This window comes from Leptonychotes weddellii, chromosome 8, assembly GCF_054177405.1.
Source record: "Leptonychotes weddellii isolate Sample4059 chromosome 8, ASM5417740v2, whole genome shotgun sequence".
Taxonomy (NCBI): Eukaryota; Metazoa; Chordata; class Mammalia; order Carnivora; family Phocidae; genus Leptonychotes; species Leptonychotes weddellii.
In genome coordinates this window covers 32,197,635-32,210,578 of record NC_138376.1, presented here as the reverse complement: position 1 = coordinate 32,210,578, position 12,944 = coordinate 32,197,635, and the positions used below count along the sequence as shown (strand labels likewise).

Here is a 12,944-nt window from a genome sequence, read left to right as displayed (position 1 = left end):
TACTGACTAAGCCAGCCATCAAGCCCAATGAGAATTAACTGGGCTTTCTGAGGCTTAGGGTTTATAAATTTCAATCTTGCAAAATACCCAGCCTCTTTAAAATATTCTCTCCTCTGGAATCTTGATTATATGTCTCAATCTACCTTCCATGTTTTGTTTTCTCCATGTTTTTTAACCTCTTTTCCTTAGTTTCCATTTCTCTGTATCCCTGTGCTCCACCTGTGCACCTTCAGATCTACTTGTAGTACATTCTCTTTTTAGGTAGGTCTAATTTGTTGTTTAACCATGACGTTTCTAACTTCAAATAGTCTATTGTTAATTTCTAAAAGCTATACTTTTTTATCAAACCAATTTGGTCCTTTTAGATACTCTTTTCTTTAGTCATACTTTTTCTTTAAATATAAGGTATTTTATATTTTGTATTTTTTTTTTAAATTTACTTATTTATTTTATAGAGAAAGAGAGAGAGGAAGGGGCAGAGAGAGAGGGAGAGATTCTCCAGCAGACTCCCTGCTGAATGAGGACCAGGACACAGGGCTCAATCCCACGACCCTGAGATCATGACCTGAGCCAAAATCAAGAGTCCGACGTTTAATCTACTGAGCCACCCAAGCACCCCTGGTTTTGTATTTTATATTTCTAACATGTCTTTGCTGGTCTGATTCTGTTGTCTATTGTCCCTAATGACTCTTACTCATGGTGATTTCTTTCATTGTGTGCTTTGTATTTTCACCAAAAGCACACATTCCTTCAAATTTTATCTGAAGGAATTCCCTGAGGCTGGGGTTTAAAGTACAAACCTCAAGAGAAGATTACATTTGCTTCTGCCAGGTGCCTGGGAGCACTACCAACCTGAGACCACTTCAAACTGAATTATTAGCTTGAGGATTTTCCAGTCTACACAGGTAATCTGAACTCTAGACCCAAACAGTACTAAGAGCCAGCTGTGTTTACACATTCCGGGGAAACTTTTTGTTCTCACCCCCTACCTCCCCTTGTATCCAGAACCAAAGCTAAGTAGGTCAGTTGTGGGAGTGGTTCACTCCTCCAATGACTGTGTCTTCTCTGAGGTTTAAGTAGGAGGAGTCTCTGATCTGACTTCCTTCTTTGTGGGAGCCTTATGTTTGCTGCCAGCCCCCACAAGTGGCCCGCTGAAACAGTAGTTCTAGGCCACTCACAAAGCCCACCAAAAAAGCAGAAAAAAAAAGAAGAGTGACAGGAATGTTTATGAATTGACTCTCACATAAAGTCCCAGCCCGAGGAGCCATCCACAGACTTCATGGCCTTCACCAGCCTTAAGACCACTCACTGGCCCTTTCTCTTCTATACCACAACCACTGGTTTAAAGCAAGGATGGGAGGACATGAGGACATGATGAACCAGATCCAAGCGGAGGAAGCGTGGCATAGCACAAGTTTGAGCTGCTCTTCTTCTCCAATGCTGGGGCAGTCCAAGAGCCCTCTAGTCGTCTTTGAGCCAAGCTAGCTCAAGGGCAGCTATGATCCTTGCCCTTGAACGGAAAAGAACCAGAACAGGCCAAGCCCAAGTCTGTCCCCACAGATCCATTTCCCACTGGGGCAGTGGCAGAGCTCAGGACAGTTCCTTACTCTTTGCTCAAGGGGAGATGTCTCCGGTCCTTGCCTGCATTTCGGCGCCTCTTTCGACTCAAAAAGCTCTCTAGCTTCTTGCTGCGTTTTAGCTCCTTGAACTTCTCAGCTAGGACCAACTGGCGCTGCTCAGCTAGAGGGCAGAGAGAAAAAAGGCTGGTGAGCAAAGGAGGAGGCACTCTCCCCTTTCCCCAGGTCTGTACCTCTCAACCACTACGCTGGGATACATGACTTGGGAGTTCACTGGCAAGTGCAGCACGTGGACTTTTTCTATGACCCGCTGCTTTCTCTATTACACCAACTGTGAGCTCCTTCTCTATGCCCGGCGCAGCATATGGAGGGGAGGCAGGAGAGAGATAAAAGCAACACTCCTTGCTCGTAATCTATACTTAGGGATAGGAGAATAGTTACAAATAACTCCTCCCTACCATTTCTACTTTCTTCCAACTTCCCATGGCATCCAGCCTTCTTGCCTCCCTCAGGGAGCTCATGGACCCCTGACACGGCATGCTGCCTCCATGGCCACCCAAGCCCGTCCCTGTAAGCAGCCTGAGACAGCTGTGTCCCACTCACATTTCTTCAGGAAGTATGGCCGATGGCCCTGCTGGGCCCGAGCCCTCTGCTCCTGCTTCAGGGCCAGGCGCAGCTCCTGTTGCCGCCTGCGTTCCTGCTGTGCCATTTCTTGCTGCTCCTGAGAAGCCAAGAGGAGGTGGGTGAGATGGGTGGGCAGGAGGGACTGAGAATCACCTCCTGACTGCCTTGAACTGTTCTCACCACCCACCTGCAGTTCTGACCCACTCACCATCCTCTGAAGCAGCTGCTGCAGTTTCTCATGCTCCTGCCCCGAACGGTGCTTCTTCAACTGCTTTTTCACCAGCTCCACAGTGCAAAATGAATACGATGGTTAGGAGTCTGTACATGTTAACTGCAATTCTGTGCCAAGCATTATTCTAAGAGGTTCACACATGTTAATGCAAATAACGCTCTGAGATATGCATTACTATTACCTCTTTTTATGATCAGAAAACTGCAAAGTTAAGGAACCTGCCAATGGTCACACAGCTAGTCAACTAATGAACCAGGATTTGAAAATAGGAAGCAAATTAGGGAGAGTTAAATCAGTTAAGGAGAAATAAATCTGCCCACCACTATGCTCCCTGTTCCCCTCTGCCTGACTAACCTGTTACCCTAGTTTCCCACCCCTCGGAATCCCCATGAGCCAGTCTCATGTTCCAAACCTCTTTCTCTTTGGCTCGGATGTCATTCAGGAATTCATACGTTTTGTCAAACACCTCAGGATTATATTCCCCTGACAGATCGTCAAAGCGGGGGTCCCGGGCTACCTTTGGAGAGAATGAGAGAGTATAAAAAAACTGTTCAGTCTCCCCTGAGACACTTCTTCCCGCCTTTTCCTCACCTTCTTACTGATGGGGACAACTTGACGCAAAAATGGCACCCGGACCTTGGCTGACATTTCCAGAGGCCTACGGAGAAATTAAAGAACATGTCTAGGGTCTCCAGTCTTTTTTATTTTAAGATTTAATTTCTTTCCTTTTTGAGAGAGAGAGAGAGACAGAGAGAGAATGTGCATGAGCAGGGGAGAGCTACAGGGAGAGGGAGAAGATCTCAAGCAGGCTCTACGCCCAGTGTGAGAGCCCGATGCAGGGCTCGATCTTACATCCCAGAGATCATGACCCAGGCCAAAATCAAGAGTTGGGCATTTAACTGACTGAACCACCCAGGTGCCCTAGATTTTATTTTTTTGTTAAGCTTTTATTTATGTATTTGAGAGAGTGAGAGAGAGAGCCCAAGCGGGGGAGAGGAAGCAGGCTCCCCGCCGAGCAGAGAGCCCAATGTGGGACTCGATCCCAGGGAACTGGGATCATGACCTGAGCCGAAGGCAGACGCTTAACCAACTGAGCCACCCAGACACCCCTCTAGATTTTATTTTTAAGTAATCTCTACACCCAATGTGGGGCTCGAATTCACAACCCTGAGATCAAGAGTCACATGCTCTACCAAGCCACAGAGGCGCCCCAGGGTCTCCAAACATGATCAAAGGCCTCCCACCTAAGAATTCAGACACCTACCCAAGGTCCCAGGTATTCTCCAATTCCTGGAGCAGGCCCTGCTCCTCACCTGTGCTTATCTGCAGCACATGCATTTTGGACACGTGGTCTAGAACCTTGCTTCTTAGAACTGTTTCCAGCTGCCAACTGTTTGTATGTCTTAGTCCCCACTTGGCTCTGCAACTCCAACAGCTCTTCAAATGACATGTTAGATGTGTCTGTGGAAGGAAGGGTGGAGACACAACTCAGCAAAGCATCTCCCAGTGCTGCAGAGACCCCATCCCACCCTCATTCCTTAGGTAACTGACCCTTTCCAATATCCCCGTCAGACCCATCACCACAGGCCCCAGGCAGCACAGGTCATAATGGTGCTCCACTGACACCTAACTTCCCAACCACTCCAGCCACCTGAGGCCTCACCTGGCTAAGGGCTGTAAGGCTGGAGGTGGGCCAAGCCACAGTCATCTTCTCTTTTGAATCATGCCTCCACAGGCTTCCCCACAGGGCATGTTTCCCTTGCTCAGTGACCACTGCCAGTGCTCTGCTTCATACTCTCAGCACCTCTCACCTTACCCAGTGCTCTAGCCTGCTAACTGGTCTCCCAACCTCTGTCTCCTCCCGAAGCTAGGCTTCCCAATTCAGGTTTGACAGAGGCATCTAAAATGCAAAGCGGAGGGGCGCCCGGGTGGCTCAGTCGTTGAGTGTCTCCCTTCGGCTCAGGTCATGATCCCAGGGTCCTGGGATCGAGCCCCACATCGGGCTCCCCGTTCGGTGGGAAGTCTGCTTCTCCCTCTCCCACTCCCCCTGCTTGTGTTCCCTCTCTCGCTGTGTCTCTCTCTGTCAAGTAAATAAATAAAATCATTAAAAAAATAAAATGCAAAGCTGATCTCATCACTCCCATCTCTTTCCCATATATATATGCTTCAGATCACATTGCTCCGGAACTCAAAACTCCTCAATAGCTTCCTCTTGATCAGAGTAAAAGCTACAGGCCTTATAATGCTTTGAAAGACCCCATGTGATCTCTAATTTCATGTCCTTCCCACTCCTCTCCAGTCAACTGGTCTCCTAGCAGTTCCTGAGCAAAAAGGTCTATGTTCCTGCTTCAGTTCCTTTGTATTTGATATAGCCTCTGCTTGGAAGCTTTCTCCAGATATATTTAGTGCTTGCTCCCTCAGCTCCTTCAAACTGTTGCTCAAATGTCATCTTCTCTGTGAGGCCTTCTCTGACTACTTAAAATTGCAACCCCTCCCTTGCTTTCTCTCCATAGCCCTTATAAACTTTTTGAAAAACTGAGATATAATTCACATGTCATAGAATTCACCCTTAAAAACACACAATCTCATGCTCTGTTGCCTTTTATGCTATTTACTTTTTTTTTTTTTTTTTGCTCACCCTTTCTGAAAGGTATGTGAACAGGATTTAAGATTTTAAGTAATCGCTACACCCAATGCGGAGCTTGAACTGACAACTCCGAGATCATGCTCTGGCCACTGAGCCAGCCAGGCGCCCCAGGAACAGGAGTTTTTGATGGTTTTATTCACCGCTGTAACTACAGCAGCTAAAACGGCATTTAAAACAGCCTGCACACAGTAGATGTTCAACAAATGTTTCTGAAATTGGCGAACCCTGACCTACTAACCCTTCCCCAGCAACCCATGCCTCTCCTGATTGACTGTACTTTTACACATGCGTTTTCTCCCTGCGGAAAACCCTCATCCTCCTTTTCAGAAACCGCCCAAGATCTCCTAACCCAGGAAGCGCCACCTCACTGTCCAATGCGTCGGCGGCGCTCCCCACGGTGGCCTCTTCAGACCTCACGGTGACTGCGCCGCCACCTGCCCTTCTACCCGTGCCCCTCTGCCCGGCACCAGGCCCTCACCCTGCCGCAGGCCCCCGGCGTCCTCCCCGCCGCCCCGGGTCCCGCGGGTAGACCCGGCGGCCGCCGCGGCGCGGGAACTCTCTCTCGGCATCGGCTTATGGAACGCCCCGGCACCGAAAGGCACTACTTCCGCCCTAGCGGTTCTCGCCCCGCCTCTTCCGGCCTCACCCGGAGGCCGCGTCTGCGCAACTCGGTCGTTGAAAGGGCCGGGCCCGCGGGCGCCCACTGGAGGTAAGGTCGCCACCTTTTTGTCGCATGGCGCTGGACTCCGCGCTCAAGAGAAACTAGGGCCGGGCCTTGGTGGGTTTTGGATTCCTTTTGCTCCTGGCGGAGGCCAGAACCTCAGCACCTTGCCCCTCTGCAAGCTTCTGCCATCCACCCCCATCGTATTGCACAAAAACAGGTCACACGTTTGTTGGAGATTTTTAATTCATTTTTATAAAATCTGAGCTGGTTGGGAGCGCCAGGGAACAGCAACAGCTCAGGGAAGGGTGGGATTATCTGCTGGTCCTCGCCTCCCCAGGTCAGGGAGAAGGAGGTTTCATGGCAACAGCTGCAACTCCTCTCAGCTCTCAATCGATGCTCATGGCTCAAGCAGGGGAGAGGGTGGAAACAAGGGTCGGGGGGGAAGCTCCTGAGGCTCAAACACTGCTTGCTTCTCCCTTCTCCCCATTTCCTTCGCTTCCCAGCAGAGCCTGGCTGGCCTGGGGCAGAGCAGAAGCCCAGGAGCAGTTGGAAGGAGGTGTATGGGACAGAGCACCAAGGGGAAGGGGCCCTCGGCCCAAGGGAGGGAGGGATCTCGCCCTCCCCCCTACAGCTCCCCACTGAGTTCACAGCACAGGAAACACCTCTAGTCCAACAACTCCACGCAGAGGTATACCGAGTCCAGGGTCCAAAGGGGCAGGCAGGTGAGGGATGGGAAGGGGCAGTGAAGAGAATAGCAGGCTCAGGAAAGGGAGGCGGCAGCAACTTTCTCCTACCCATGGGAGGAGACGATGGGGCGACTGATATTGCTGTTGGTGGTCATGGCATTCAGCTCCCACCTGGAAGGCCAACAATGACAGGCAGAAAGGACAGATGGGGGGGAGCCTCCACCCCCAAGGCCAGAATTGGTCAAACAAAGCTATGAACACACCAGTCCCTTCAACATCTGAAAGCTCAACCACCCACAGCCACCTCCTTCCTTAGGGCCTTACTAGTGAGTTTAACAATCAGGCCCCACCCACCACCAAATCCAGCATCACCCACTCCTCCACCTGCAACCTCATGTGGACTTCCTGTCTATGTTTATGTATGCTTGTGCCCAACACCTGGAAAAAATCATCTGTGTACACACAGCTCAGTAAACTTACCAACCTACCTTTCATCCTCTGCTCAGATCCAACCAGGAATGTCTGTTTTTGCTCTCCACTCCTATCCCTTTAAAGGGCCTGACTCAGCTCTCCTAGGCTTCCAGAAGCCTTCCCTGCCCCTCCCACCACATAAAAATTAAATCCCTTTTTTCCCCTCTTTTTGACAATTCTATCATTCTACAAAGATTTACCAAGTACCTCCTTATGCCTTGTACACTGTGTCACCAGATGCTGAACACACACCCTCTCAGCAAGTAAGAGTTAAACTGAACTGATACAAGGAGAGGGAAGTGTCCAGAATGACCCAGGAAAACAACTGTACACCAAATAACTTTTGGTGCTTGATTTGGACCTAAGAATGGAATTCAAAGGAAGTAGCTAGAAGGACCTCCCTTAATTCTGGAACTAATGTGATCCAAAGATTCCTAAACTTGTTGGTACTTCGCAGCTAACTTTGAAAATTTAATCAAACTTTCTCAGCATGCTAAAAACAACCGAATAGGCTCGGGACTCAAGAAGTGATGCTTCTGAGCTTGGTTTGAAACACCAGATATTTTTTTCCCCCATATAATTTACCACTGATAATTGGGGCGGAATTGAATCTCCTTCCCTTTCACTCTCCACAAGTACACTACATCTCCAGCGTAACAAAAACCCCTGTCCCCTCTATACTGAGACCAAGCTCATCAGATCATGCCTGTGCTGCCCCTCACCCTCAGCCAAGCCCTGCTCTCCAACCACTCACTGTACCTGATGTCATGGGGCAAACAGGACTGGTCCAGGTTATACTGAATCACGGCCAGTTTACAAAGAGTCTTCAGACTAGGGCCTTTAAAGGAGAAGTCACGGAGAGGGAGATGGTCAGAGGCAAGGAAAGGGTCCAGTCCTGAATGTCATCACCCAAAGCCAGGGACCCTGTGGCAGTAGCACTCTGGGAATACATGTACTTACTAAAGTCCAAAATGTGTAAGTCAGAATGATCTATGAGGTCAAATTCATCTCCCAGACCTTCCTCAGGAGATGGACTGTAGGGATCAAAAAAGAGATGAAGGAAAGAGGAAAGACTACCCATGAGACCCTCTTGCTCAAATGCCTCCCATGCAGTTACAGACTTGGGCCCTTCCTTGAGGCCTCCCCGCTTTCCTCCTAACCTGGTACCCCCAAAGAGAACAATCTTGTCACCAACAATACAGCAGCACTGGCGCCGGCGGGGACATGGCCCCTTCCCCTTCGGTTCAATCTTCTTCCAGGTAAAGGACACTGAAGAGAAGTGTATATGGAGGTTTAATACCTGCCCAGTCCAGATATCCTCTCCACCCCCATCCTCTTAGGATTTTTTTCCCCTCCTCCATCAATTGCTCCTTGTTTTCCCCCTAAAGGCAGTGCTCTGTACCAGGGTTAAACTTCCAGAGGTCATGGAAGTGCCGGTTCAGCCTTGCATTATAGCCACCGAAGATGTACAGCTCCCCATTGTAGCCAACTGGAAGGAGAGAGGAACGTGGAGTGTGAGGACAATGGGGAGAAAGGGGGGCCCCACAGGGACAAACAGACACTCACAGGCTGAGTGGCTCCGGCGGCCCTCGGGCAGCACCGGAGTGGGTGGACAGTCCAGCCAGGCCTCAGTCCTGGTGTCAAAGACACGGATGCGGTTGCAGTAAATCTCGTTGTTGGAATGGAATGGCCCAAAGCGGTCGGCACGGCCCCCAAAGACATACATGTGACTGCCCAGCATTGTAGCCGAGTGGAAGTCCCTCCAGCGTGCAGGGTTGCCCTGGGCAGGAGCAGAGAGATGAGAGGAAGGGGGTCAACATGGCGGCTAGGAGGGGATCTGCTCTCACTCAGCTTCCTATGATTTCTTCAACTGAGGGTAAGGATCTGGGAGAAAGAAGAAAGGGCAGACCTTTGTACAGATAAGGGTCCATGTCATGGTGCTGGTATCCAGCTTGTGAATGTCATTGGAAAAGCAGTCCGCCTGAGTGGGAAGAGAAAGGAAGTGAAGAAAGGAATAAAACATGGGATCAGTGGCACTCTGACCCTCCACTTGTCCCCTCAAAACCTGCGAACAAGTCAAAGCCTCCTATTGCACCACCCTCAATTTCCCTTTCTCTTTCTCATTCCCACCCTAAACCGCTACTTTTCTCCCAGACATACCAGCTGCTCATAGCCCCCGAAAATGTACATGGTCTTGCCCAGGACACAAGCTGAATGTCCGTCCCGGGCTCCAGGAACTGTTCCTGACACTCGGGGTGTGGACCACTTATGAGCATCTGAAAGACAGCAGCAGATGGGCCAGGTAAGCAACCTCTGACGCCCCCTCCTAGACTCTGGGGTGCCCTATTCCCAGCCGCCTCAGCCCACACCTTTCCCCGCCCCCGTCCCTGAGGCATCATTTGGCAGAATACAGCTTCTCTGCGACCCATACTCACTGACATCAAAGGCATAAAGCACATTGCAGGCCCCTTCGGTGTCATTCCGCCCGCCCCAAAGGAAGACCGTGTCGTCGATGAGGACGGTCGAGTGTCCATACCGCATGTAGGGTACCACAGGAGCCTGCCCACGGATGGAGGGCCTCACTGGGGGCAGCTTTGTCCAACGCAAGGACACTGTGGGCACAGATCTGCTCAGCCCTGGAAAGCTCCCTCCAGGCTGCTCACCGTTTCCCAAATCAGATACTCATTCCCCCATCCCCTCTGGCCACGGGGACCACCGCCAAACCTCATTCAGCTACCCGTTGCCCTCCCTGACGTGGGTACCCAGGGACGGCCCCAGCATTGGCTCACCTGCATTGAAGATGTGCACATCAATCTGACGCAGCGTTTCATAGTCTTCACCAGAGCAGTAACCCCCGAAGGAGTACACCCGGTGCCCAACAGCCACTGCAGCATGGTTCACCCTGCGGGGCCCGCCCTCCAGGTGCACTGTCCACCGTAACATCCCCTGGGTCACTGGTCACAGCCACATGCCCCCCCGGCACGGCCTGCTGCCTCTGCTACCTGCACACAAGTTAGGGCCACGGGCTCCTCAGGCAAGGCCTTTGTCTGGCTCACCGTGACTCTGCCCAGGACCAGCCCGTGACTCCAAGTGTCACCCTGGTGGCCCTCCCACACCACCCCTCCAAAGTTCAGGTGGCTGGCCGTGGCCCAGGGGAGAGGCAGAGGTCAGGGAGTTTGCCCTGGCCCCGTGTTCTCCAACAGCAAAGGGTGGGGCCGCTCTGACCTGACTGACAGCTCTGAATCTGCTGATCAAGGGCTTGGCATGGTCATCCTCATTTACTCATGGAGGCCCCATCGCGTCCCTGGCCTGGCACAAGCTCCAAGTGCTCCCCCGCTCCCCCCCTCCCCCATCCTCCTTCCCAAGGCAGTGCATTCTCTTGTCTCTCCGGCTCTGCTCCGCTTACTGCCACCTCTCTAAGAATCTCTGCTCTTTAAGGTGGGGAAAGGGATCTCAAAATACTCAGGACTATTAATAGCCCAGCCAACCCCAATCGGTCCATTGAAAGCTGGCATTGGTGCTTCAAAGCAGAAAAGCTTTTAGGCCTTTAGAGTGAAACAGTCCCCCTATCCAGGACAGGGTGGGATTGATTCAGGGCAGGGACATCCGTGGATGGTTAGCCCCTCATAGGGAGCTCCTGTCAAGCTGAGCTGTTGTCATCAGGGTCATCCAGGGCCCCCCACAGGCACTCGGAGTTCCTTTGACAGCTGTGCCTGGTATCCTGCCAAGACTAGGAACTCAAGCCAGAAAGGTATGTGTCTGCTGGGGACTGAGGGGGTGGGAGTGAAGAGGAGGGGTTTTCCCCTCCTACTACTTCCCCAACCCTGCTATTGTAAGGATAAACAAGCTATTTTAGCAGCTCTTTTCCCACTTGGATCCCTGAAATGGGGATGGGGTAGGGGTGCATTAGAAAAGAGAAAGGAGGGGCGCCTGGGTGGCTCAGTCAGTTAAGCATCTGCCTTTGGCTCAGGTCATGATCTCGGGGTCCTGGGATAGAGAGTGGGCTCTCCACTCAGCAGGGAGTCTGTTTCTCCCTCTCCCTCTGCCCCTCCACTCATGCTCACACTCTCTCTCTCATAAATCTTAAAAAAAAAAAAGAGAGAGAAAAAGGAAACAAAAAAAACCGCCCTAGGGCAGGACAATAAATAGACCCAGGCATGACCTGCCAACCTAGAGATAATGGGTACACTTGAAGGCTCTGTCAGACAAATGCTCCTCCAACTGGTATTGCCTTCGCTGGCAGGCACCTGCTGGGTTTGAGTGGATCATCTGCTCCCTGTTCAAGAAGCCCTGGCAGAGGAAAGAGTCTGACAGAACCTCAGACACAGAAAAAGCAAGGGAGGCCCCTCAAAAGAAAGAGACATGGCTTTCAGCTGGCTTGCCACCCCCCTCCCCCTTCAACCTCCCTCAACCCCCCAACCCATGCTTTAAATAGCCAGCCTGCCAAACCTGAAATAGCCCCAGCAGGAAACCACTCTCACTTCATTATTCCTGTCCTCAATCCAAAAGATCTTGGATCTGGGCTTGCGGGGAGATAGGAGGTTGAAGGGTTTAGGAATTCGAGTCTTTCATTTTCCCTCATAGCTTCTACTCCCCCCTTCAACTATGTCAAGGTAAAGTAAAGAATTCACAGGGGAAGAGAGAAGCAATTCCATCCAAAGGTGGACAGAATCGTAGCTTCTTCACAAGGACAACTCAAACTCATGGAGAAAAGCCCCCACCATCTCAGGGTCCCCGCTTATCTCTGGGTCTCCTGGATCCTTCATCATTGCTGCATTCTCAAGCTTCTTCCATTCCCTTCATGTACATACCCCCCTCCCTGGTCTCTTGCAATGTTCACTCCCCATTTCTGGCCCTTCTTGATCTCCTGAGAGCTTTGCAGTTTTCTCCTTTTTCCTTCTCCCACCGCACCAAGATCCACCCCAACAGCCCTCCATTTTCCCTCTTCCACTAAGGAAGAAAAAGCTAATATTCACTGACCCCTTTCGGCCAGGGATAGTCCTCACTCTACATGACGCTATCCCTGTCTTCTTCCAGTCATCCCAACCTCCCCTCCCCCACAATACTAGACCCTCCCCCCCCCTTTTCTTCCATTCTCCTCAGCTTCCCCTTCTCCTCATAGCCCAGTCTTCCTTCCAATTCCCTTCAGTGCCTCCGCCAACCACCAGGTCCCCTCCACCCGTTTCCTCACCATCCTAACCCAGCCCTTCTTTCCCCATTAACACGTTCCTTTCCCATCATCCCTCTAGTTCCCTCCCCACCCCCACCTCATCGCTCTCAGGCCCCTCCCCCACGACTCCAGATCCAGGTATGGGCGACCCCAGCCTCTCCCATTTTCCTTGTCCCTTAACCCATCCCGGGCTACCTGCCAGGCCGGGCCGGGGCGGGGCCGCGGGTCCTCGCGCTGCCTGCAGTCTAGAACCCGTTGCGCGCCAACCGACACCTCGGTCCCCAACGAGATAAACACAGCCAGGCTCGGTCCTTCCGGCGGGCAGCCGTGTGCGCACGTGCAGTCAGAGCTAAGTGCCCGAAGCCTACCGGGACTTGTAGTCCACGGGTTTCTGGAGAGTCGTGAGGGGCCGAGGAGTGGGCAGGAGCCGAAGGAGATTGTGCGCGCGCGCGCGCGCGCGCGCGCGCGTGTGTGTGTGTGTCAAAACCCGTGGGGGTCACTGGGTAATGTAGTCCTTTGTTGTCTGGGCTGGGGATAGCGGAGGCGGGACAAGGGGCGTACTGCTCGTCCTCGTTCGCGTCAATCATGAGCACGGGGCGGGGCGGGAGGACCAGGCGCCCGAGTACGTCCTGCCCCGCCGGAAGTGAAGGTGTGGGTTCAGCCGCGGGCTCCGAGCGGGTGAGGCGCGCGGAAACACCGGCGCCGAGAATCGGTGGGGGCGGGGGGCGGACGCCGCAGCTGGGGCCATTTGAGGGGAGCCCCTGGGACCTAAAGGGCGTTTGTCAGGCGGTACAGAAGGGAACCCGTTGGAGAGGGGAGAAGGGGGTGGGCGCTCCCTGTCTAGGGGAGCTTGTTTGGCGACCCGGCGTTCCC

General features: G+C 52.2%; 2 protein-coding genes across 5 annotated transcripts in view; one reads left to right on the top strand and one right to left on the bottom strand.

Annotated features, from left to right (window-relative positions):
- Positions 1 to 1,208: 1,208 nt before the first annotated feature.
- Positions 1,209 to 12,486, bottom strand: LOC102739095 (kelch domain-containing protein 3). Of its 2 annotated transcripts, XM_081828283.1 has the most exons (15): positions 12,267 to 12,486; positions 9,691 to 9,903; positions 9,337 to 9,513; positions 9,062 to 9,177; positions 8,811 to 8,882; positions 8,468 to 8,681; positions 8,304 to 8,390; positions 8,062 to 8,170; positions 7,862 to 7,935; positions 3,747 to 3,894; positions 3,025 to 3,091; positions 2,846 to 2,950; positions 2,410 to 2,484; positions 2,181 to 2,298; positions 1,209 to 1,740 (listed from the first exon to the last, which is right to left on the bottom strand). In XM_081828283.1, the coding sequence occupies exons 2-15, from the start codon at positions 9,842 to 9,844 to the stop codon at positions 1,604 to 1,606; spliced, it is 1,653 nt and encodes a 550-aa protein (XP_081684409.1). In that variant the 5' UTR covers positions 9,845 to 9,903; positions 12,267 to 12,486; the 3' UTR covers positions 1,209 to 1,603. The 2 variants fall into 2 exon arrangements, with proteins under 2 accessions (XP_081684409.1, XP_006736752.1); XM_006736689.3 differs by lacking the exons at positions 1,209 to 1,740; positions 2,181 to 2,298; positions 2,410 to 2,484; ... (1 more) ...; positions 3,025 to 3,091; positions 3,747 to 3,894 and adding exons at positions 5,970 to 6,601; positions 7,661 to 7,739 and having other exon boundaries at positions 12,267 to 12,475.
- The window catches only part of MEA1 (male-enhanced antigen 1), a 2,875-nt gene continuing 1,487 nt past the window's right edge, over positions 11,557 to 12,944 (top strand). The window contains exon 1 of one of the 3 annotated variants that reach the window (XM_081828284.1): positions 11,557 to 11,704. In XM_081828284.1, coding sequence (XP_081684410.1) covers positions 11,605 to 11,704 — 100 coding nt within the window. In that variant the 5' untranslated portion in view covers positions 11,557 to 11,604. Of the gene's footprint in view, positions 11,705 to 12,617; positions 12,861 to 12,944 lie in introns of those variants that run through there. The other 2 variants (XM_006736696.3, XM_006736698.3) reach the window with 2 other exon arrangements.